The 25,476-nt window shown below is 48.8% G+C and overlaps 1 protein-coding gene across 2 annotated transcripts; it reads right to left on the bottom strand.

Moving 5' to 3' along the window:
• IFNLR1 (interferon lambda receptor 1) lies at positions 1–23,790 on the bottom strand. Of its 2 annotated transcripts, none has more exons than XM_069575027.1 (7): positions 23,469–23,790; positions 18,546–18,669; positions 12,548–12,732; positions 7,216–7,358; positions 5,265–5,424; positions 4,548–4,681; positions 1–3,359 (listed from the first exon to the last, which is right to left on the bottom strand). In XM_069575027.1, the coding sequence occupies exons 1-7, from the start codon at positions 23,524–23,526 to the stop codon at positions 2,595–2,597; spliced, it is 1,569 nt and encodes a 522-aa protein (XP_069431128.1). In that variant the 5' UTR covers positions 23,527–23,790; the 3' UTR covers positions 1–2,594. The 2 variants fall into 2 exon arrangements, with proteins under 2 accessions (XP_069431128.1, XP_070148336.1); XM_070292235.1 differs by lacking the exon at positions 23,469–23,790 and adding an exon at positions 19,384–21,750 and having other exon boundaries at positions 12,548–18,131.
• Positions 23,791–25,476: the final 1,686 nt, after the last annotated feature.

Genomic DNA, 25,476 nt, shown 5'->3' with positions numbered 1-25,476 from the left:
TTTGATTTTGCCTTTTTCTCTAAAAATAGAGCTCTTTATTTAAAACAGTTTAGGGTAGGCCCCAACAAGCATTAGGAAATTATTTAAATATAAACATAAAATAAAGCTAGAAATAAATACAAATATCTCAGAGCAATATACAAACTTCTCAGTAACCTAAAGAATCGGAATGTTGCTTTTACTTAGGGCATCGCCTGCTCCACCCCCGTTGTCCTTCATGTGTGGCCTGGAGCTCAAGCTGTGCAGTTCCTGGCCAGTGAGTTTATGAAAGGGCTTTGTAAACAGTTCAGTGCTGAGTATACCTAACACATGATAATATTGGCCAGCATGTTCTTTCCTAATGCTGCCCATAGTTTTTTGTTTATAACTTAACGACCGTGAAGGAGCTGGACTTTTAGAATTCAAGGAGGGTTCAGCCTATGTCAGAAATTAAACTCTGAAAAAAATACTTAGAAAACACACAAGGTTTCAGAATACAGTGCTTAGTTACTTGACACCAGCCTAAGACAACAGTGATGATAGCTTTTAGGGACTTGGAATTACCTCCTTGAAGCAGCTTGACAGGTTCCAGAAAGGACACCGGGCTTGGTCCGGGTATTTCCCTGGGAACTGGCCCTGGGCCTTCCCCAGTGCCACGGGTACAGCTTGTTTTTCTTCTCCTGTGTTGAGTGATGGATGTAGACAAGCCTCATGGGAGAGAAACCCCTGCAGACAGGCACGTGTGTGTGCCTGAGCAGGCAGGCATGTGCACGCCTCCCAGTGGTGGTGAAGGCCCCCGCAACCCCGTGCCCCTTGCTGAGACCTTGGTACTGTCTACATGGCCAAGGGGATCGGGGTTGCCCAGGTGGGCCAGAGACCTGACCTCACTCTTAGCGACATATACAGTGAAGTCAACATTTCTGCTTCCTCATCTGAAACAGAAGACAGGATTTCCTACTTCAAAGGGGGTTTGCTAACGTTTTCTTTAGCAGTGGAGACTCCCAAGCACCACTGCATGTGGAGAGTGCTGGAGAAAAAGGAGGGGTCCAGGGAGGCTGCTCTGGTTGAACCTGGGGGAACCTCTAGCTTCCCCTGAGACTGAGACTCCTCCTCCCGTGAAGCCCAGGGTCTTTCGGGAGCACAATTTGAGAAGGCCTGGAAGTTTGAGAAGCTTTTCCAGATCATTCTCTCGACGCTATACTTTTATGCTGACTTCTAAACAGCACAGCCCTGTGGGTACAAAGCTTATGAAGATGCTTTTTGCATCAGTGGAAAAATGTATTAAGTCCTGGCAGGTGAAATGGCAGAGCCAAGGTTTGTTCTGATCTCTGTGGTGCCTGCAGGGCCACAAAGCTGACAAAATTAGGTTACCGAATCAGTTGTTTGAGAACATCCATCACTACCCCTGGGGAAGAACAGTCACCTATTTCCAGAGACAGTGGTTTCTCAAAATCGCAAGGGGAAATGGGACATCTTTACAACCACAATGGGCAACTGAAGGGTCTAAAGTGCTAAACTGGGGACCACAGGCCCGGGGGCCCAATTCCCTGCTGGGCTGCTTCCCCACCACCAGTTAATCAGACTCCCTAGACAGTGGGCCATTTGGTTCTTTCTTTGCCATGAAAAGGGAGAGGGACCAGGGACCGCCTTGACTGGGCTTCAGCTTTTGAGAACTCAAGTTTCCTGACCACAAGATGGGGGGCAGTGAGGGCAGGAGGTAGGTGGGAGACTTGGAGTGAGAATCCAGTCCCTCTGAGTTTGGGGTCACAGGTGGGAGATGCCCAGTGGTCCCCCCACCTGCCTGGAGCCTGGGTGGATGGGAGAATCCTACTGGTCACCACGTGATGAGTGCCAACGATGTGGCAGGCATCACGCATCTGTCGGACCTCTCGCCATGCCCCAGGGGGTAGCTGCGGAGGGGAGACTCAGGCACAGGGGAGGAGGGTGTCTCCCCGCCAGCCACACAACTGGTAAATGGCAGGGCTGGGATCTGGACCCAGGTCTGTCTGTGATATTCTAGATTGTGAAACGCGTGACTCAGAGATGGCTTTCAATGACAACGCCCTTCCCCTTCCTCTGCCTCTCCAACACCCTCGGCCAACTAGATTTTTCTTCACCGGGGCCCACCCTAGGGAACTCATAAACCAGAAGGCTGAGTTCTGCGGAGGAGGACGCCCAGCGGATGCTGGAGAAAGCTGCGAGTCTCTGCCCCACCAGGTGTGCCTCCAAGTCCTCTCCCCAAAGCTGGATGGGCCCTTGTGCTGTCGGCCTTCGTGTCCGCTGGGACCTGACGTTGCCCGTTTCACGTTGTCCAGAGATAATCTTTCCAGCTGGCCTATCACCCCAGGGGCAGTGGGGTGATCTACACCCAACCAACCTCTGACCTCTGCCCATTCTTATCTCCACCCCTCCTGGTGCTTGGTGCAAAGCAAGCAGGTCATAGGGCGGGTGGCTTCTGACAGCTCAGCCTGGTGGATGGCTTCTAATAGCTAGGGTTCCCCAAGGTGCTCTGAGGACCCTCTGCTGCCCCAGCAACGATGCTCCTGGGATTTCAAGTCTTGGTGATGTCTTGGGTTCTCAGAAAGCTCAGCAGCAACTGGACTCAGAGGCACAGCTCACCTGGCCAAGTAATGCCCCAGGGATCTGACCTCGGTCCTCTGGAGGCTCTTAGCCCCCCAGCTGCCAGCACTGCTGTGCTCACTTTCTGACTCCCTCCAGCCCTCTTCCTCATCTTCTTCCTCCCCCTCATCATCCTCAGGACTACTGTCCCAGCAGAAAGTCAGTGTCCGAAGAGAAACCGGGGGTTCCCCGGGGACTAGATTCAGCCCTGGTGATGATAATCCCCAGCTGGTCCAGGAGGAGAGGTTGTCTTTGGGGGGCTCCCCCAGGGAACTGGAGTCCTCGGGTGGTGGGAGAGGCTTCTGGTGTTCCTCCCGACCCAGCCCCTGGCCTGGCCCCTTCTTGGCCAAATAGCCAGAGGATCCAGCCTCATCCCAGGGGGACGAGGACCCCGCAGTGCTGGCCCAGCTTCTGCCTGAAGAACTGCAGGTAGAGGAGCCTTCCCCTTGGACCAGAGGAGTCCAGGGCCCCCCTGCCTCAGCGGGCCCCGGGCTCTGGGGTTCCTGCCCCAGGAAGGGGGGCGGTTCAACATAGGGCTGGAAGCTGACACCAGGATCCGGGTCCTCTTCATCTGTGTTCTCACCGTCCTCCTCAGCGCTGTCCTTCTCTGGTCTGGCCTGGACGGGGGCTGGGGCCCTGACTCTAGAAGTCAGCCTGACCCTTCTGGTCACTTCCTTCTGGGGACAGAGGATCAAGTCGTGCAGGTACTCTGGGCCACTGGGCTGAAAGGCTGCCCCATGGAGTCTGTGTCCGGAGAAGTTCTGATGTGGGGAGAGGAGAGAAGAACAGAAGATTCAGCCTTTCAGGAAACATGACTGTTCTAATCTGGGTTCCCCGGAAATAGACAAGGAAAGAGACAAGGAATTCAAATGGAAGTCGTTTCTCTGGGAAGTGATCCCGGGGAGTGACAGCAAAGCACAGCAGCCCACAGCGGGGTGTGATGAGTCAGGTCACCTCGAGGGAAGCTGGAGCTGAGCCTTGCTGGGGACTTGGAGCCGCTTCAGTGCTTGGGCCTCAGAGCACCAGCGGGGCAGGGATGGAGGGGCTGGTGGCGTGAACTCCCTGGCACACACAGCCTGTGATTTGCACAGGCAGAGTGGGCACCAGAGGCCAGAGAAAGCGTCCAGGTTGCAGGCGCTGGCTTTAGGAGGCTGAGCACCGTTACCATGTAATGGAAGGTGGACAGAGGAGCTTGGTGGCTACGGTCCATAAGGTCGCCAAGAGTCGGACACGACTGAATCGACTACGCACGCATGCATGCTCGGGAAGGTAGAGGGATGGGGCCGGTGCAGGTATGTCTCACACAGAGGTAGTCCTCCAGTTAGTGGGAATTCCCTGCAGGTCCAGGAATGTCAAACACTTCCGTCTGGCAAACCCTCAGAGCCTATCCTCAAAGTTCCCACCCAACCCAAGTGCCCACCGAGCCCCATGTATGACTCAGCTTCCCTTTCCAGGCCTTCACTGAACAGATCTGACCTCTCCAGGCTTCCCTTGTCCCTGTGGCGGGTTCTAAGTGAGTGAGCCAGCAGACCAATGAAGAAATTGCAGGGTCTGCCTGTGCAAGACTTACCCTCGGTTAGACGGTGAACAAAGTGCTGGGACCTTTTTAAGATGTCTCCTTTCCATCCCACCCTCCCCGCCTCCTCTCCCGGCATCTCTCCTGAGTCCCAAGGCTGGGGGTCCTGCTCTTGGCACTTGACAAATCCTTAGCAGAGATGAAGTTATTTTAAAAAGGAACTTAAGGCACTTGTCCCTCCCAGGCATATCTGCTATTTTAATTTAGTGCCAAAGGAATGAATCACTAATGGTGAAAATTTAGAGGGGCAGATGGACGTTTTGCGGTCTAGGCCATCTTAATATTCTACCTGAACTACCTACCAAGTCTAGCTCCACTTCCTTCCTCTTGGATAGCCCTCCCTCTCTGTCCCATGCCCCCAGATTTGCCATACCAGGGCCTGTGGCATCTCTGTCTGCTGAAGCCAGGGGTTCCCCCTGAAGGTCTTCCACATCACAGGCCCTAAGGCAACAGCCAACAGCAGTGGAAGCAGAAGTGGTAGCAGCAGCAGGAGGGCCCGGGTGGATCCTAGGAAGAAAAAATAACGACTAGAGACATGGGGCTCCTGTCTATCAGCTGCGTCTGAGCTGAGGCTTCACAGACATCATCCTGTCTAATTTCCGTAAGAATAAACCCGGGACGTCCCTGGCGATCCAGTGGTTAAGCATCTGCCTGCCAACGCAGGTCACACAGGTTCAATCCCTGGTCTGGGCAGCACACCACAACCACTGAGGCCCATAGTCTAGAGCCCGCGCCCCTCCGTGAGAGAAGTCGCTGCAATGAGAAGCTCCTGCACCCCCCAAAAAAGCAGCCCCCACTTGCGGCAACTAGAGAAAAACCTCTAGCAGCAGTGAAGACCCAGTGCAACCAAAATAAATGAAGACATAAAACTTAAAAAGAAAACAAAACTGAATTAAACCCATCCTACAGATGGTGGAAAGCAAGGTTCAGAGAGGTATGTAAATTGCCCAAAGATACATAGTGAGCAGAAGTGAAGCTGGGATTTTAATGGAGGCGAGTCTATCTCTAGACTTGGGCTCTTAACCGCCGCATGATGAAGATCCTAAGGCCCAGGGGGAAAGTCCTCACTTCTGTACCACCTGGCGCTCACCTGGGGCCTCCAGGAAGAAGCAGGTGGGCTCAGAGAACTCGCTGTATTTAGGATTGCCATAGGTGTAGATGGTTCTGGCACTGAGGCAATGGTGCCCTCTGGTGTCTGGCTGGAGAGGAATCTGGACTGGCTGGCCATGGGGAGTGGCTGGAAACTGAGTCTGTGTGGAGAGAGAAAGAGGAGGATGGACCTGCGGGGGGAACTGGCTCCATGTGGTCAGGATGGGGTAGGCTTGGCAGGTATGGCACAGCTGGGATTCCCACAACTTCTTTACTTGCATTAAGGCTTAAGCCTTCACAGAGCACTTCCCAACACTATCTGGCTTCTCTTCTTAACTGAGTCTCAAGGTAGAGATGGTCTGGGTTCAAAAGCAGCCCTGCCACTCAGGGTCACTCCCAGGCACACCCGACCAGGGCCCAGTGGTCCTCACTTTCGGGGGCAGATGCCTCAGGTTTTCCACCCTGAGGGCATGTCAAAATATTAGGGTGGAGAAAATCACCCCTGAAGATTCACTGGAAGGACTGATGCTGAAGCGGAAGCTCTAATACTTTGGCCACCTGATGCAAAGAGCTGACTCATTGGAAAAGACCCTGATGCTGGGAAAGACTGAAGGCAAAAGGAGAAGGGGGCGGCAGAGGAGGAGATGGTTAGATAGCATCATGGACTCAACGGACATGAATTTGAACAAACTCCGGGAGATAGTGGAGGATAGAGGAGCCTGGTGTGCTGCAGTCCATGGGGTTGCAAAGAGCTGGACCCGACTTAGTGACTACACAACACGGGGGTAGTCCCTCAGCCATTACAGACACAGAAAACTCTAGGGCTGCTTGTCCAACACAGTAGCCACTGGCCACATGGGGCTACTGAACACTTGAAACGTGGCTGGTATCAACCAAGATGCACTCCAGTATAAAATACATACCAACTTTGATGGGAGACCAACCCAAAAATCTCAGTAATTTTTATATTAACTACTTGTTGAGATGATTATATCCTAGTGAATGAAATAAAATCTACTATGAAAACTAAATTCACTTGTTTCTTTTCACTGAATGTGGAACATTTAAATGACACACTGTGTTCTACATTATCTTTCTACTGGACAGTAGAAAGAACACAAGAACACCTGTGAGGTTCTTGAAGGCAAGGACCACATCAGATGAAGATCTGGGATCCAGAGTGTGCAGGAGGCCAAGGGTGAGAGTCTGGGTTCAGTAAAAGACAGAATGAATAAGAACAGGGGTCCGTAGACTGTAACCTCTCCTTTCTTTGAAAATAGTTTTCCTGGAACATGGCTATGCCTCTTCATTTACCTATTTACTTAAGGCTCCTTTTGTGTTTCAGACTGAGTGGAATAGATGTGAAAGACGATATGGCCTGCCAAGTCAAAAATATTTATTCTCTGGCCAATTATGGAAAACATTTGCTAACCCCTGCCATAAACAAATAGATACTGATATAAGCACATGCCTACACAGAAACAAGTCTGAAACTATATACACCAAAGAGTTATTTGAAATCATCTCTGAATACTTTCGGTTTTCTTCCTAGAATTTATTTGAATTTTCTAGTTTTTTTTTCCCTAATGAATCTGGTGCCTCAGCAAGTAGGCCTCCCAGAGCCCATCATACTTCAATCAGATTTTATTTTTTTTTTAAGTTTCATAATAAAAAAAAAAAATAGAAAACTGTTCTGTTGTTACTAGCTGTAATATGCAGGGGAAGGATGTCCTGGATTTGGCCCCTTGGGGGCGGGGGTTTGGAGCAGAGGTGAGCCACAAGTCAATCACCCTGCAAAGTCAAGGGGGTGACTGCAGCAGTGAGGGGTAGGCATGGAAGGCTTCCTGGAGGAGGCATTCAGGAACAAGGCTCGGAGGGTGAGGAGCATGGGGATCTGCTGGGAGAGTGAGGAAGGGGATTCAGCTTGCGGGGGCATGAGAGGGGCTTCTCACCTTGTTCTTAGTCCCCTCCTTCCAGAAATCCACCTCATAGTTCAGATCTGGTTGGGGCACACAGTGTGGCAGCTGGTATGTAGCATTGACAATCAGAATCTCCTCTGTCTGGCTGAACACCAAGACGGGTGGGGCTGGCTCCACTGGAGGAAACAGAACGGGACCCGTCAGGACCCAGGCCTGCTCCTCACCCAGCGCGGAGACGGTTAACCTGCCTTGACTGGTGTTGTCCCTTCCCCCTGGGTGCCCTTCCCCTGTCACTGGCCTGTCAGCATCCTGCCCATCTATATCAGTATTCTGTTGCTGCCATAACATTGCCACAGCCTTAGTGGCTTATATCAACACAGATTTATCATGTCACAGTTCTGGAGGTAAGAGTCTGGGTGGGCTTGATGGGGTTCTCAACGCTAGGTGGAAATCAAGGTGTCAGTTGGCCTGGGATCTCCTCTGGGATCTTTGGGGCAGAATTCACTCCCATACTCAATATTGTTGTTAGCAGATTTCAGTTCCCTGTAGCTGTGAGGCTGAGGTTTATTTCCATGCTGTTTGTTAGCCAGGGGCCTTTCTCAGCTCCTGAAGACACCTGTGCTTCTTTCTTCTCTTTTTTAAAAATTTTTTGGCCACACTGCATAGCATTGTGGGAATCTTAGATCCCTGACCCAAGACTGAACCCATGTGCCCTGTAGCTGAAACATGGAGTTTAACCACTGGACTTCCAGGGAAGTCCCAGCAACTGCATTTCTAATCACGTTACCCCTTCATCTTCAAAGCAGAAACACCACATTGAATCCTTCTCACATTTCAACTCTCTCTGATTTCCCTCTTCTTCTGCACCTCTTCTGCCTCCAGCTGGAAAAAGGTCTCTGCTTTTAAGGACTCAAGGGACTAGACTGGGCCCATTTGGATAATCCAAGATACTCTCACTATTTTAACACCCATAAACTTAAGTAAAATCCCTTTTGCCATCTAATATTAGCATTTAACGTATTGAGAGGTTCAGGGATTAAAGCATGAAGATCTTCGGGGGGAGTCATTCTGCCTGTCATGGTCCTCCGTCTGACTCCTGAGAGACAGACGGAAATTCCTGTCTCTCTCAAGGGCAACGTACATTCACCCCATCCTGTGCGTGCGGGCTCGGTTGCTCATCTGTGTCTGACTCTTTGTGACCCCCACGGACTGTAGCCCACCAGGCTCCTCTGTCCACGGATTCTCCAGGCAAAAATATTGGAGGGGGTTGCCATTTCCTTCTCCAGGGGATCTTCCCAACCCAGGGACCAAACCTGCATTTCTTGCGTCTTCCACACTGGTAGGCGGATTCTTTACCATTGAGCCATCTCACCCCATCCCAAGGTCCCCCCAGGGTCTCATCCCATTACAGCATCAACTCAAATTTCAAAATCTCGTCTTCTAAAGTATCTAAATCAGGTTCAGGTGAGAGTCTGGGTACAATGCATTCAGCATGACTCCTGGACTCAATTCCTGTCCACTTGTGGACCAGTGAAAATAAAGTACAAGTTATCTGCTCCCAATATAAGGGGGTGGGATAGGCAACAGATAATAATCATGGACATTTTGGTTCAAATAGGGGGAAACGGGAGGTAAAAAACTCACTGAGCCAAAGCAGTTTTGAAATCTAGCTACACAAACTATTAGATTTTTAGGCCTGGGAACTACATCTGCTTGGCTTTCAACACTGCTCTCTGGGATCTTGGTTCCACTCTCTGAATAATCCTTCTTTTTCATGAAAGATATTTGCAGGTAAATAGTTTACAGTCTGCTTCTTTCCAGTAGAAATTGGGGGACCAATAGCCTTCTTCCATTTCATATTCTCTCTGCTCCTTTTCATCCAAACTGACACTGTTTCTGCTGATATAAAATTCTCAAGAAGCTTATGGATCTCCTACAGATGTCATGGGGACCTACTGCATTCGAGAGAAGCCAGTTCCACATATCTTTTTGAGAAGAGCCGTTTCTATTTTTGGCTTTAGCTGAGCTGGCTGAGGGATAACACTTCAGCTTTCTTGATTGAAGGCAACTGTATGTCATACCCTTAAATCTCTTCAAAGAGCCCTTTTTCTGGACCAAACACTTTGATCTTTCTGAGGTTTTAGTAAATGGTTGTACAATCATGTGGGTGTGTGAGTGTTCAGTTGCTTCAGTCACTTCCAACTCTTTGCCACCCTGTGGACTGTAGCCCCCAAGCTCCTCTGCCCATGGGGATTCTCCAGGGAAGAATGCTGGAGTGGGTTACTGTGCCCTCATCCAGGGAATCTTCCCCACCCAGGGATCAAATCCGCATCACCTATGTCTCCTGCCTTGGCAGGCGGATTCTTTATCACTAGCACCACCAGGAAGTCCAGGTGTACAATCACATCCTTGGCTATTTCTCTGCGTCACACTCCTGGAAGATATTTCTTGATTTTAGTATCTTTTGCCATTCTGGATAGGTTGAGAATTTTCCGGACGTTCAAGTCCTGGTTCCTTTCTGTTTAGGCCCTTTCCTCAGTTTCTCTCTTTCCTCCTTGCATGTTGCTATAGTTGCCAATAATAAACCAGATCATGCCTTCAATATTTTGCTTGGAAATCTCCTTGATGAATGACCAAATTAATCATTTATAAGTTCTGTTTTCCATGTCCATGCAGGACACAATTTTGCTCATCGTCTTCCAGTATATAAGAGGCATCTCCCTTCAGTAACATAGTCCTCACTTCCTTCTGCGGGGCAGTACCTTCAGTATCCATACTTCTACTAACAGTCTGCTCGTGATGATTGAACTGTTCTTGAAAGAGATTTAGGCTTCCTAGATGGTGCAGTGGTAAAGAATCTGTCTGTCAACGCAGGAGAGGCAGGAGACGAGAGTTTGATCCCTGGGTTGGGGAGATCTCCTGGAAGAGGAAATAGCAACCCATTCCAGTATCCTTGCCTCGAAAATCCCTTTTCAAGACAGAAGAGTCTGGTGGATTTCAGCCCAAGGGGCCTCAAAGAGTCGGACATGACTGCGTGGCTGAGCACACACATTCCTGAAGGGGATGTAGGTTTCCTCTATGATGCTCTTCACTTCCTTCTGAGCCCTCACTGGCAGAATCTTTACTGTCCATTTCAACGGACAGTCTGATCAAGGTTATCTGGGTTTGACTGATGGTTTGAAGATGGAGGGGGCAGTGACAAGGAATAAAGCAACAAGAGAAAATTAATACACCATTGTTCCAGGTCCAGCTGAAATGCCACTATTTCCATGCAGCCTTCCCTGCCAAACAGCAGGAGCCCTGACCTCACTGGTCTTCCCTGCTCTGTTTGTGCTCAGGGAAAGCATGGGGCTTCTGCAAGGTGCCACCACTTATGTGTTCAGGAAAACACCCACTGGACTCTGATACGTATTAAGCCCTGGGCAGGGAGCTGAGAGAACCGGGGAGACGAGGCCCCCATAAATTCTGACCTCAGGGAGCTGGAGGAAATTAGAGGGAAATGAAATATTCAAATTAAAAAAAACTCAAGAGAGAAAGTGACCCGGGTCACAGTTGAGGGCAGAAAAAGGCAGGAAGGATCATTCAAGCTTGAGGTGTGGTCTAGGAGCATCAGAAGAGCTTTAGGGAGGAAGAAACAACAAAAAAATTAATTAAAGAAATAAAAAAGTAAGCACCTCTCTGCATCTGTCCCTTTATTGTTCTAATTCTTATTCCTATTCATCCATCGTTCTTCTAGGCAGACAAACTTTCTGTCTACCTTCCCAGCTTTCTTTTCCTTTCCACCCATCTATCCCCCTTTCGTGACTATGCTTCTTTTCCTTCCCACCTACACATCCTTCTCAGCCGTCCTTCCTTCTTCCTAATTTTCCTACCTTGCTTTCTCTCCAGCTGACATTTCTTCCTTCCTATCCATCCTGTCTTCCTAATCATTTATACCTTCTTTCTTCCTTTCTTCTAGCCAATCAGCCTTCTTTGCTATCCCTCCATCCTTTCTATCCATCTATTTTTTTCTTTCCATGTATCTTTTCTTCTTGCTTTTCCTTTCTCCTTTGCCTTTCCTTCCCTCTCCCCCTCCCTCCCTTGCCAGGCACCCAGCCTTTCTTCTGTACTCTCCAGCCACTGACCCAGCCATCTGAGTTTCATTTGTATCCTGTACTTCACCTATACTAGTCCCTTCATTGTAAGCACTTATCCATCCTTCTAACCGCTTCCTTTCCATGCGTCCATCACTTCCTCCTTATCGTTTCCACACTTCCTTTCTTCTCATCCATCCATCCATGCATCCATCCTTTTGTCCATGTGTCAATCCACCCTGCCAGCTTCTCCCATCCCAATCATCGCTTCTTCCTTCTCTGTCATTTCCTGCCATCCCTCATTCAATCCTTTCCTCCCCTCCCTTCAAGCCCTATTTTGTCCTCAAACATTTTGAGAAGCCTGAGTGATAAGTTACAGATTGCAGCTCCATGAAGCTACTGTGTGAGTATTTATACTCCCTTTCTTACTCTTGACCCAAACCAGCATCTTGTCCAAGATCAGAAAGAACCATTTGACATCACATCTCTATCACTTACAGTTTCTTAACTTTTTTGAGTCTTGATTGTTTAATTTTTTTAAAAACATGGGTGGATTAAAATGAACCTCACAGGCCTATTGTGAGGATCAGAAATAAAACACACTGGAGAAAAAACTGCTCTCTTCACTCATTGTTAACAGTGGTGATTCCTGAAGGTTATAAGCATGGGGAACGTTCTCCTTCCTATTCTTATCTCTCTTTCCCTTGAAATTTCTATGGTGTACAGAAATTATTTTTTCAACTAAAATTAAAAAAAAATTGTTTCTGAAAGAGAGAGATTGAACATTAACAAGAATAGGAATAAGTAAAATGCCTTGTGTCGTTCATAACCAAGGTTGTACACAGTAGAAGATCATGAACCTCATTCGTTGGAGGTACAAACAGAACTGGGTTTTCCTGGTGGCTCAGATGGTAAAGAATCTGCCTGCAATGCAGGAGATCTGGGTTTGATCCCTGGGTTGGGAAGATCCCCTGAAAAAGGGATAGGCTACCCACTCCAGGATTCTTGCCTGGAGAATTCCATGCTCAGAGGAACCTGGTGGGCTACAGTCCATTCAGTCACAAAGAGTCAGACACAACTGAGCGACTCACACACACACACACAGACTGAACTGCTGGGGCTGGCGAACTCCTCTGATTCCCAATCGCAAAGTCAGACTCCTTGGGCCCATGGCGGATGGCTCCAGAGCTGCCCACCGCTTTGGGGAGGTGGAGGGCAGATGGCTAGGACAGCAGGGCCTCTGAGCTGAGCTCCTGGGCAGACAGTCTCCCTCTCACAGGTCCCTTCCCTACCTTCAAAGAAGTAATCCATGGACTTGGACTCTACCCAGGGGGACCTGGCGCTGGGTGAAACTGCTTGCACACGCCCCTTGAACTTGTTGCACAGGTCTTGCTTCTCCAGGCACATCAGAGAGCACACCAGCTCTTTGGTTCCTGCACACGCTTTCACCCTCCGCCATCGTCTGGGGGGCACAAAGCTGAGGAAAGAGACAGAAGAGTGTGGGTCACGGGTTCGGCCCCTTGGGGGGAGGAAACTTGGAAAATACACGATTTCTTGCCCCTCCATCCCACCTGATTGTCCATCCATCTATCTGTCCGGCCAGCCAGCCGTCGGCTGAGACAGAAGAAGGACCGTCCTGTTAGGAGCTTGGGCTCGAGAACGACAGACGAGGGTGGGAACCCGGGCTCTGCCCGTCACTAGCTCTGGGACCTTAATGCCCCCAAGGCTGAGTCTCCTCATTTGTGATGTCTCCCTACAGGGCTGCTCTGCTAGTAACCATTCTCCACCACGTTTATTCATTCAGGCAGTTACAGGCCACCTGCTGTGTGTCCCACTCAGTGCTGGGTGCTACGTGAACGTCAGAGGGGACACCCAAGACCATGACTCCAACTTCCTGAGAATACTAAGGTGCAAAGGAGGGATCCGCTTGCTGGGCATTGTTCGTGGGGAATGTGCAATTCCTGGAAGACAGGTCCTGCCTTCAGGAACTGACACTAGAGGGAGGGGCTTTCCCACCATCGGCACATCGACAAGATAAATCCAGGAGCTGGTAAGTGCGGTGATAACAGGGGAAGGTGGGGTGACTACTTTCTAAAGGCAGCTCAGGAAAGGCCACGAAGACAGTGCTGAAGCTGAGGCTTGGATGCTGAGAAGGGAGCCAGGAGAAGGGGTCAGGGGAAGGAAATCGCAAAAGCAAAGCCTTGCAATGGGAAGGGACTTGATCAGTCCAGAAAAAAAGCAAGACCAGGGTGGCCAAAGCCCAGTGGACAAGGAACAGAGAGGGTGGGCAGACAGGAGATGAGGATGGAGGTGGGTGGGCAGAGCAGGCAGAGTCTCACCATCTTGGTTTGGAGTTTGGATTTTATTCCGTATGTCATAGGAAACTGCCAGAAGGTTCTGAACAGGGGAACTGAGGTTATCCGATTTATGTTTTTAAAATATCACTCTGATAAGCCAGCGTTTAAATGAGTTTAGGCCCCTAGTCTGGCATTTTGTCGTGGCAGCCCTGGCAGACTAACACATCAGCTTTCTTTTCTTTCGGTGTCCTAAGAAATGTGAGCCTGACTCAAGGCCACGAAGATCCTCTCCTGTGCTTTCTCCTGTGAGTCTTATAACTTGAGCATTTACATTCCAGGTCTCTTTGCGTTTTAAAAGTTTCTCTCTTCTCACCTTCTGTTTCTCTCAAGGCATTACCTACTGTATTGATTTGCTCTTATATTTCTTCTAATTTATTCCTCATTTATGAAACAAGGTGGTAGTGTGTTGTCATCTGCAGCAACATGGATGGCCCTAGAGATTGTGACACTAAGTGAATTAAGCCAGACAGAGGAAGATAAATATCATATGAAGTCACTTATATGTGTAATCTTAAATGATACAAATACACCGATTTCTCACGGTTCTGGAGACGAGAAGTCCAAGATCAAGGTGTCAGCAGACTTGCTGTCTTCTGAGGCCTCGCTCAGGAGGTGGTCACCTTCCTTCTCCCTGAGTCCTCACCTGGCCTTTTCTCTGTGTGAGAGCAGCCCTGATGTCTCTTCCTCTTCTCATAAAGGTGCTAATCCTATTGGCTTAGGGCCTCACCCTCAGGACCGCATTTAATCTTAACTGCCTCTTACACCTTAAATACGGTATACTTGTGACTCTGTCACCAAATACAGTCCCCAAGGGTGTTAGGGCTTAAACACATGAGTGACTAAGGGGTGGAACACAATTCATTCAGTCTGTAACGGGGAATTATGAATTAAGCTGCCATGGAAGTTCACATACAAGCCTTCATATGGTCATGTTTTCACATCTCTTGGATAGAGATCTAGGAGTGGAATCTGGGAAACGTGGTCACTGAATGTGTAACTTTACCAGAAACTGTGAAGCTGTTTTCCAAAGTGACTGTATCATTGTAGTTCCCGCCCACAATATATAGTCAGTATCCACAAGGGATTGGTTCTAGGACCTCCCCCACTGATACAGAAATCTGTGGAGTTCAGTTCCTTTATCTAAGGGGCTTTGTATCTGCATGCGGCACACGCACATTCTCTCATATACTTTAAATCATCTCTAGATCACTTATGATATTTAATATAAATGGAAGCACTATGTAAATAATTGTAAATATGATGCAAATGCTACATAAATATTTGCTACTGTGTGGCAAATTCAAGTTTGTCTTTTGGAGCTGTCTGAATTTTTAAAAAATATTTTTGTTCCATGGCTGGTTGAACCTGTGGCTGCAAAACCGCCAAATATGGAGGGCCATATGCCTCCATACCCACTCCAGTATTCTTGCCTGGGAAATTTCACGGACAGAGGAGCCAGTGGGCTACAATCCCTGGGGTTGTGAAGAGTTGACACGACTTAGCAACTAAACGACAGCAAAATGCCCTCCACATGCTTACCTATATTTAGCACCGTCACACCTTTTAATTTTAACCATTCTAGTGGTGTGTGTATTTCCTGTAGCTTTAATTTGCATTTCCCTAAAGACTAATGATGTTGAACATCTCTTCATACGCTTTTTGGCCATTTACATATCTTCTCTTGTTAAGTGACTATTCAAATATTTTGGGGGTGATTCATCTTATTTTTGAGATGTAGGACTTCTTTATCTATTTTGGATATAAGTTCTTTGTCAGTGTATGCATTGTGAATATATCACTGACTTTTTCATTTTCTTTGGGGTTTTATTTTTTTAAAGAACAAAAGTTTTAAATTTACTGAAACCCAGTTTACCAGTACTATTGACTAAATTGTACAGCACCCCTCACCCCGTCCCAGTTCATATGTTGAAGCCCTAACATCCTAATGTGACTATATTTGGAGACAGGGCCTTTAAAGAGGTAATTAAGATTAAACACAGTCGTGAGGGTGAGGCCCTAAGCCAGTAAGACTAGCGCCTTTATGAGAAGAGGAAGGGACACCATGGCAGCTCTCACACAGAAAAAAGGCCAGGTGAGGACACAGAGAGAAGAGAGGTGACCATCTCCCGAGAAAGGCCTCAGGGGTGCTAATGTAACAAACACCTAAAAATGAGTTAGTGGCTTTGCAGTTGGGTTATGGGTAGAAGCTGCAAGGGTTTTGAAGTTCATGGGAGCAAAAGCCTAAATTGCCTTGAAAAGACTATTGGTAAGAATATAGATCCCCTTCGTGGATTACAGCCTTGTCGTGGTGAAGGGGCTTATGTAACTCAATGAAGCTATGAGCCATGCCATGCAGGGTCACCTAAGATGGACGAGTCATGGTTAAGAGCTATAACAAAATGTGATTCTAGGAGTGATCAGATGGAAAGGAGGAATATCTTATTGGAAACTGGAAGAAAATTGATCCTTGTTATAGAGTGGCAATGAGTGTGGCTGAATTACATCCTAGTGGTTTTATGGAAAATCAGAAGTGGAAAGTGATGAACTTGGATACTTAGCTGTGGAGATTTCTAAGCAATGTGCTGCAGATATAACCTGATTTCTTCTTACTGCTTACAGTAAAATGAGAGAGGAGAGAGAGACAGACAGATAGAAGGAATTGCTAAGCCGAAAGGAACCAGAACTTGAAGATTAGGAAAATCTCAGCCTATGAATATTGCAAAAAAATAAGAAACCATGTTCTGGAGAGAACACCAAAGTTGCGGCTGGAAAATTATTTGATAAAGAGATCATGGGTGTGACTTGCGGATTTAATCAGCCATCTCAGTAGAAGCCAGGAATAGAGATGGGATTTTTTATACACATCACCCAATTCTGTTCACTGAAAAGCTCTCAAAGCAATTGGGCATTAGTGATCAGACAGCTACACAGTGTTCTTTAAAACCATTTTTTACCAAACAGAGACATGGTTGATTTCAGGTTTTAGGTCAGGAATTGTGCAAATGAGTCTGGACTATCTATTTGCAACAAATGACAATAAAGAAATTAAGACTCACTAGGGTCAAGTTCAAAGGACTAAGGAGCCAACCTGAAGGGACTTTCATTGGCCAAAGAGAGACAATTCAAGCTTCAATGAGTAGAATCAACTGCAATGAACTAAACCATTAGATATGTTTAACTACTTGAGTTGGTGATAATTTAAAAAAAAAAAAACAAAAACAAGGCAATCACCTTTGGGACATGATAGGGAATCAATTCATTATCTTCCAAACTGGTAAAGAAAAAAGTTTCAAGCATTTATTCTGTCTTGCCTGTATGAACAGTACTACTGAATATCAAATATTACATAAAAGGAAGCATCTCTTTGTAAAATAATTCTAGCTAATAAATGAAAAAATAGTACCATTAGAACATCACAGTTTTGGAATCTGCACAGGTGTTTCAAAAGTGTAAAAGGAAAGGAAAATATCATAAAGGTCTGAGGTGAGGCTTTCAATTCTTTAATCAGTGTATCCCACCTCCACTATGCCTAGCTGTGTGGTTTTGAGCGAAACACCCTCTTAGTGCTTCAATTCCCTCCCCGGTAGAGCGGAGTCCCTGAATCCTTCCTTGCAGGGTGGTGTGAAATTAAATACGTTTCACGCACAGACACGTGCAGACACACAACCAACACACAGGCCACGCTGGGTATTTTCTGCCTCCTGATACAGTTCTGTGCCATTCTCTTTTTCTTTCTTTTGGCCGCACTGGGTTTTCGTTGCTGCGTGTGGACTTTCTCCAGTTGTGATGAGCTGGGGCTACTTCTCAGTTACGGTGGTTTCTAACGTTGTGAAGCATGGGCTCTAGGGTGCACAGCCTCAGTAGTTGTGGCCCACGGGCTTAGCTGCCCTGCAGTATGTGGGATCTTCCCGGACCAGGGATCAAACCCATGTTCCCTGCATTGGCGGGCAGATTCTTAACCACTGGACCACCAGGGAAGTTCCCATTCTTTCTTTGGAAAGCTCTCTACAGGTATTGTTCTTTCCCAAGCCAGGCGCCCACCGTTCACATCTGGAGGCTACAGATGGAGGCACTGTGATAGAACTGAAGAGCACAAGCTTTGGGGTCGGACGGATGTGGGTTTTTCTTCTGCTTCCATCACTGACTTCTTTACTCAAGTCACGGCCTGAGTTGTTCCTCACCTCTAACACAGGGGAAATGCAGAGCCTGCCTGGCAATATGGGGAGGCAGAAGGGAGGTACTCATGCTAGGCTCCTAGCACTCAGCCTGGCACAGGAAGAGTCCTGAGTATATGGCAGTTTTTCTCCTTCCTGCCTCTTCCTTCCCACCAATTCTAGATTAATGCTGCTGAATATCTGCTTTTATTAGCTTACTCTCTAATGAAAGATCTTCAGATGAATTCCACCTATGTGCAAAGATGAGAAATCTGCTTTCACTTTTAGACTTTTAGACTCCTCTGCATTAGCGATGGATGCCTGGGCTGCCAACGTGAGAAGGACCCCAAGGCTCTGTGCAGGGTCTGTGGGGAAAAGGGTGATCATTTCACCATGCCCAACACAGCTCTGCAAGAGATATCTCTGCCTCCTTTACCGGCTATAGTGTCAAGCACTTTACCCAGGCCCTCAAGAATTCCATTGTCGGGCCCTCACAGCTCCATCCATGCCCTGCTCTGACTTTTTTCAAAGACCCTGCCTCGCTCCTGGCAGGTTCATCACCTGGGCACTGTTCTCCATTCAGCATCACCCCCACCTCCAGAACTTTCGTGAATACCCTCTCCCAATACCTGCCGCAGGCCGTCACCCATGGGACTCAGAGAACCAGCGGGTGCTGTCCACACTGAATGCAGCTATTCATCGCAGAGAAGCCCCTCCGGCCCCTGCCCACCTCTTCAGGCCCACCCCCCTACCCCACCAGCTCAGAGGCACCCCTCCACCTTTGATAGGCCACAAAATAGGTCACGTTCTGGGGGTTTCCAGGCCCTGGGAGCCACGTCAGGTACACACTGAAGTTCCGGGAAAGCAGCGTCACGTTCTGGGGAGGGGCCAGGAGGGGCCGCCCTGTGGAGGAGAAAGAGGTCATGAAGCCTGGAGCCATTCTGAGCTGAAGAGTGGCATGGCAGGCAATTGGGTGCTTGCTCAGTTTAAGAACCAGGCATTATCTGGGGTGGCTGAAGCAGATGGGATGTGATGTAGGCTGGGGCCCTGGGGGGCATGATTCCAGTTATAGCTGTGTGACCTACAGCCCCTTCCCCTCCTTAGACCTCAGCAGTCCATCTGTGCCAGGTTGGGAAGCCCACCGTGGCACTTGAGGGTCCCAGCAAAACAGCACAGAGCAGGACCACCTGACAGATCCCTGGACTTCAGGAAGGAATGGCCCTGAGGGTCTCATGGAACGGAGGCTCTGTCCTGTCCTCAGCCATGTCCCCAGCGTCTGCCTGCAAAGGTCCCTATGCAGATAGCAGGTGAACAGTGAAAATCTGTTGAGTGAATGAATGCTGTGATGACTTGGATTATCCCTAAGGGCTCCTAACTGCTGTCCCTGCTTCCAGCCTTGTCCCCTCAATCCATTTGCCATATGGCAGCAAGGGTTAAAATGAAAGTCAGATCGTGTCACCCTTTTGCTTTAAAGCCCCAGTGGCCTCTGTTTCACTCAAGGTAAAACCAAAGTCTTTGCCGTCACCCACAGGACCCTACCCAGCCCAACCCAGGACTGTGTCCCCTCCAGCCACACTGGCCCCTTCCTGTTCCTAGAGTGTGTGGGCCTATACTCACCTCCAGGCCTTTCCACAAGCTATTCCTTCCGCCTAGACTGTTCTCCCCCGGATATTCCATCTGGCTCACTTCTTTGCTTCCTTCACATCTCTGCTCAGATGTCACCGTCCCAGTGGCTCTTTCCCTGACCGCCTCTAACTGCCCCTAACTTCCCTCCTTGGCACTTCTTCCTTCTCACTGCTCATCTTCTGAAATATGCATCTGCTTACACAGCTGCCCAGTTCCTGCCCTTCCCTTGCTCTCAGAACAAAGTCCATGTTCCTTATCAGGGTACGTGAAGCCCTGCCCAGGTTGGCCTGGCCATCTCGTTGACATCTTCCTGACAGCTCACCAACACACCTTACCAGGCTGCAACCAATCTTCCTTCTCGCCCTTCTCAAACCACTGCATTCCTCTGGGTGTCTTTGAACCTGAGTGTCCTCGACAGCGTGGCATTCACCATCTAATCCTTTAAAGACTTGATTCCCATGTCACTTCCTCCGGGGAGTCTTCCTGACATCTTTCAGAAGTGGTGGCGATGCTGCTGCTGCTCGTGATAGCAGCTAATGTGTACCGTGTCTCAACTATGTGCCAGGCACGATGCAACTATGTTAGCTGCATTTTCACGCAAACTATGTTATCTGCATTATCTGCCCCACATCTCCAGGAGGCAGGTACTAATTGTGAGCATCACATTACAGATGAGGAAACTGAGGCCCCCTCAGCTAATAAGTTGCAGAAATGGAATTCAAATCCATCCAGGCCTAGTCAATCCCAAAGTCTGAGCTCTTTCTTTTCTACATTTTTTAAAAATTTGTTTTTATTTTTGGCTGAGGTCTTCATTGCTGTGGGAGGGCTTTCTGTAGTTGTGGGGGCTGGGCTCTTTGTTGTGGTGAGTGGGCTTCTCTTGTTGCGGCAAACTGCCTCTAGAGCATGAAGGCTTCAGTGGTGGTGCGCTGGCCTAGTTGCTCTGAAGCATGTGGAATCTTCCCCAACCAGAGATCGAACCCATGTGCCACCAGGGAAATCCCCAGAGTCTGAGCTCTTGATCATACCTCCTTCCCTAGGTTCTCATGGGCCCTGTTGTTCTTCAGCCACGAAGTCGTGTTCAGCTCTTTGCAATTCCACGGACTGCAGCACGCCCAGCTTCCCTGTCATACCTCCCGGGGTTTGCACAAACTCATGTCCATTGAGTCAGTAATGCCATCCAATCAGCTCATCCTCTGTTGCTTTCTTTTCCTCCCACCCTCAATTTTTCCCAGCATCAGGGTCTTATCTGAAAAATGAGTCAGTTCTTCACATCAGGTGGCTAAGGTATTGGAGCTTCAGCTTCAGCATCAGTCCCTCCAGTGAATACTCAGGTCGATTTCCTTTAGGATTGACTGGTTTGATCTCCTTACTGTCTAAGGGATTCTCAACAGTCCTCCAGCACCACAATTCAAAAACATCCATTCTTTGGCGCTCAGCCTTCTTTATGTGAGCCCAACTCTCACATCCGTACATCACTACTGGCAAAACCATAGCTTTGACTAGACAGATCTTCATTGGCAAAGTGATGTCTCTGCTTTTTAATATGCTGTCTAGCTTCCCCAGTGGCTCAGAGGGTAAAGCGTCTGCCCTCAATGCAGGTAGACCTGGGTTCGATCCCTGGGTCAGGAAGATCCTCTGGAGAAGGAAATGGCAACCCACTCCAGTACCTTTGCCCGGAAAATCCCATCGACGGAGGAGCCCAGTAGGCTGCAGTCCATGGGGTCACAAAGAGTCGGGCACGACTGAGCGATTTCACTTTCCCTAGGTTTTTCAGAGCTTTTCTTCCAAGGAGTAAGTGTCTATTAATTTTGTGGCTGCAGTCACCATCTGCAGTGATTTTGGAGTCCAAGAAAATAAAATCTGCCACTGTTTCCACTATTTCCAACTATGTTCAGCATTATTCTTCCAACATCTGTGGCTCACTTCTGGTCAAGAACATCTCTCGATCACTGCAAGCCAGAGGTTTCAAAGAGGGCTACAACTCCACTCCTGCCCTTTAGGTGCTCATGGTCCCATGGAGAATTCAGTGACCCGAAGGGTCACATGTGCCGTGACAGAAATCCATACAGTTTACAGACGGGCATCGGGGAGGGAGGGGCCCATTCTGCTGATTGCCCTCAGTTCAGCCTCAAATCCTCGCCCTTTTAGACCCAAATGTGGGTTCCTGCTTTCACCCCAACCTGGGTCCTCTCATTGGAACTGGATCGCCAGGACTCTGATGCTGACAGTGCTCCCAGTTTCTGGACTTTCCAGCAGGTGGCCGGCAGGAGGCCAAAATCTGTCTACAAGGGGCTTATCTGAGAATAGGCCTCACGTCTGAGCTTGGCCACAGTGGAGAAATAGCAGCCCTCGAGGTGCTCGGTCACTCCATGGTGTCTGACTCTTTGTGACCCTGGACTGTGGCCCACCAGACTCCTCTGTTCATGGATTTCCCAGGTAAGAATACTGAAGTGGGTTGCCATTTCCTTCTCTGGGGGATCTTCCCGACCCAGGGATCGAACTTGTATCTCCTGCATTGGCAGGTGGATTCTTTACCACTGAGCCCCCCGCAATCCCAGTTACCCTCTACTGAGCCGTCAAAGGGTGCCAGGCACAAGGGTGGCATTCAGTCAAATCCCCATTCAATCAAAACCTCATTCAATGAAAACCTCATTCAGTCCTCAGGACAAACTATTCTGTGGTGTAGGTGTCATTCCCCTTCCACAGAGACAGAAGGGGCTACACACCCTTTACAGAGTAATAATTTAAGAGCTAGAAGGGCCCTTGGACATAATCTAATATTAATGGTAAAAGCCAACATTTGTCTGGGCAACTTCTTTGTGCTGGGCACCACATTATTCTAGTTAAGTGTCACAACCCAACTGCCTGAGTCTACACACCCATTATGTGTGGGAGCCAGGATTAGAAACTGGATTCAGCTTTGCTTCACCCTAAATCTTCACACCGCAGCTTATGTTCTGTACATTAAATATTCATCGAGTGTAAGGAGAGCTAGGGCTAGACAGCAAAGCTATTGAGTTTGGTGGTGAAAAGGGAAGTACAGAGGACACCCTCCCCTCCCACCACGTAGGTACCCTATTCCTCATCAGCTGCTGTGACGTCCCTGAACTGACTTGGGTGGAACGACCAGCAGCCCGCCCCACAGCCAAAGCTGGCCACGCTCACTTCAGCCTCAGGCTTCTCTGTTCTGTGTGTCTCACCACTGCCTCCCTTAATTGCTCTGAGCCTCAGTTTCCCCATCTGAAAAGGGAGAAAATACTACCTACATTGTAGGACAGTTGGGTTGTGACGCTTAACTAGAATAATGTGGTGCCCAGCACAAAGAAGATGCTCAGACAAATGTTGGCTTTTAACTTTAATACGAGATTATGTCCAAGGGCCCTTCTAAGCTCTTAAATTATTAGTCTAAGATCAGGGTGATATCCTGGGGCCAATCTGGGGTCCTTCTCCCGGGATTGGCTGGGCTTTGGGGGTTGGATCCCAACCACCCAAGGTATTTTGTACCTGTCACTTTATTTACTAGCAACGGTGCAGAAAAAAAAAAAAAGGTGCCTTGTTAAAACGGTAGCACAGCTTAGACTAAGCGGGTGCTCCTTCCCCTCAGGCCTGGGTAGAACTTTTGACCCCCCCCAACCCCTTCACACCCCCCACCCCCCAGCCCCCACCCCCGTCCCCCGCCAGCGAGGGCAGAGCACTTCTTCTTGGTTTCCTGTACCAATGAGGGTCAAGTGTGGTGGTATTCGTGCAGCGGACAGGGCTTTTAGGAAACCTTAAAAAGCGCTTTATAAACAAATGCAGCTGACTTTTTTGTTTTTCTCTGTTCACCTGGGGCTGAACTGGCACTAGGAAATTGGATCAGTTCCTTCCCGTAAAGGAATTTCACACTCGAGTCTGTTCAGTCCCCGGTTAGAAGAAAACTGGAGGCGGCGGGTTGGGGGAGGGCGGAGAATGGTATCTGCGGATTCGCACGACCCGGGTTACCCCGCACAGACCTCTGCCCGGCCACTCCCTCCCTGGGTCGGTCAGAAGGAGCGCCCCCGCGGCCCCGCGCCTCCCCCGCCGCCCCCCGCCCTTACCTGGCGCGGACTGCAGCAGACACAGGAGCAGGGGGGCCCAGCGTCGGGCCCCCGTCATTCCGGTCCTCCCGCGGCCCGGGGTGGGACCAGGTAGGCCTCCCACACCTCGGGCCTCCTGGTTCACACCCGGCAGGTGATGCGACCGGCAGCCAATAGGAGGCCCAGCCGCGGGCCCGCCCCTCCGGGGGCGGGGCCTGGGAGACTCCGGGACTTCCCCTGGGGCCGCCCCGCTCAAACCCTCCAGGAGCTCCCCAAAGCCTCTGCTTCGTTTTCTTCTGCGCGATCCGGGAGAGGGGGTGGAGTGGCGGGGGGCGATCAGTAAATCCGCCTGTGGAGGGAGGGGAGAAGAGGAAAACTGTTCATAGTTGATAACCACAGGAATTTCAACACGGGACTTGAAAGAAGACGAACTAGTTCAGGGCCAGTTTAAGAACGTAGCCTCAGACACCACTGGCTGTATCCGGGCGCGCTCCAAGTGCCAGGTTCCAGGTCAAGCACTTTGTCCCGTTATTTACTTTAATTCCAGCGACAACCGGGGGAGGGGGGGCGGGGTCTATCCTGTTATTCTCTACATCCTTCACGCGGGGGTGACAGCTACCAGAGGTTCCTGGGCATGTTCCCGGGAACACTGGTCCCTCTGATGCCAAAGCCTGTGGCGTGGTACCTGTCACTGGAACAGTGATCGCTTCCAGACAATGGAACAAGCCTCACCACAGAAGAGTCTACAGTCATTAAAAAAGATGTTGCTAAGACATAGGTAGTCACTCAGGGATGTTTACTCAGTAGCAGAAAAGCAGGTACCAAAATATGAGCGCTTTAGAAAAATGTGTGCCTATAGGCATTTGTGGGCTTCCCAGGTGGCACGGGTGGTAAAGCACTGCCTGCCCACACAGGAGATGCAGGAGACTAAGGTTCAACCCGTGGATCGGGAGGATCTCTTGGAGTAGGAAATAATGGCCTGCTCTGGTATTATTGCCTGGAAAATTCCATGGACAGAGGACCCTGGCAGGCTACAGTCCATGAGTTTGCAAAGAGTCAGATATGACTGAGCAGGAACACACACATAGGCATAGAGAGATTTGGAAGGGTATAACACCAGTATGTTCCAGTAGTCATGTATGGATGTGAGAGTTGAACTATAAAGAAAGCTGAGCACTGACAAATTGATGCTTTTGAACTGTGGTGTTTTAGAAGACTCTTGAGAGTCCTTTGGACTGCAAGGAGATTCAACCAGTCCATTCCAAAGGAAATCAATCCTGAATATCTGTTGGAAGGATTGATGCTGAAGCTGAAGTTCCAATACTTTGGTCACCTTGTTGGAAAAGACCCTGATGCTGGAAAAGATTGAAGGCAGAAGAAAGGGATGACAGAGGATGAGATGGTTGGATGGCATCACCGACTTAATGGACATGAGTTTGACCAAGCTCTGGGAATGGTGAAGGACAGGGAAGCCTGGTGTGCTGCAGTCCATCTGGTCGCAAAGAGTTGGACAGGACTGAGCAACTGAACTGAACTGTACTGAACACCAATATGTTAGCCTTTGTTATCTCTCAATGGTGAGGATATATATTTTTTTAAGTTTTCTTCTTTCTGTTTATGTCTAACTTCTAAAGTTAAGTAATTAAAATAATCCAACACTAATTTCTAATTAATATATGTTGCTTTTCCAACAAGAAAAGTCACTTGTATTCTAAAGAAAAATCATACCTCTCGTTTATGAACTCTATTTTCTGTTCTTCCACAACTCTCGAAGGAGGTTTTGCTTCCTCTTTACAGATGAGGAATCTGCCATTCTGAGAACCCCGAGAGCTCACGCAGGTGCTGAACTCTGGATTCAGTCCCAGGCCTGTCTGACTCCGTGGCTACACTGCTTCTGGGTAACTGCTTTGTTCATTCTCTGGGTCTCAGTAATGGGCCTGGTAACTGTTGATCAGTTGTGACCAAGCCCATGAGCCAGTGATGCTGCAGAGAGAATTCTGGAGCTCATTTGATTGTGTTCCAGCAGTTC

This window comes from Ovis canadensis, chromosome 2, assembly GCF_042477335.2.
Source record: "Ovis canadensis isolate MfBH-ARS-UI-01 breed Bighorn chromosome 2, ARS-UI_OviCan_v2, whole genome shotgun sequence".
NCBI classification, from domain to species: domain Eukaryota; kingdom Metazoa; phylum Chordata; class Mammalia; order Artiodactyla; family Bovidae; genus Ovis; species Ovis canadensis.
Note: the sequence above shows the minus strand (reverse complement) of the source record. Positions and strands in the feature narration are given on the sequence as shown.

Coding starts and splice junctions, on each gene's coding strand:
- IFNLR1 (XM_069575027.1), bottom strand. CDS start 23,526: ATGACGGGGGCCCGACGCTGGGCCCCCCTGCTCCTGTGTCTGCTGCAG. Junction 12,733..18,545: donor TATTTTGTGGCCTATCAAAG/GTGGAGGGGTGC, acceptor CTCTTTCCTCAG/CTTTGTGCCCCCCAGACGAT. Junction 4,682..5,264: donor CTTCTTCCTGGAGGCCCCAG/GTGAGCGCCAGG, acceptor TTTTCTTCCTAG/GATCCACCCGGGCCCTCCTG.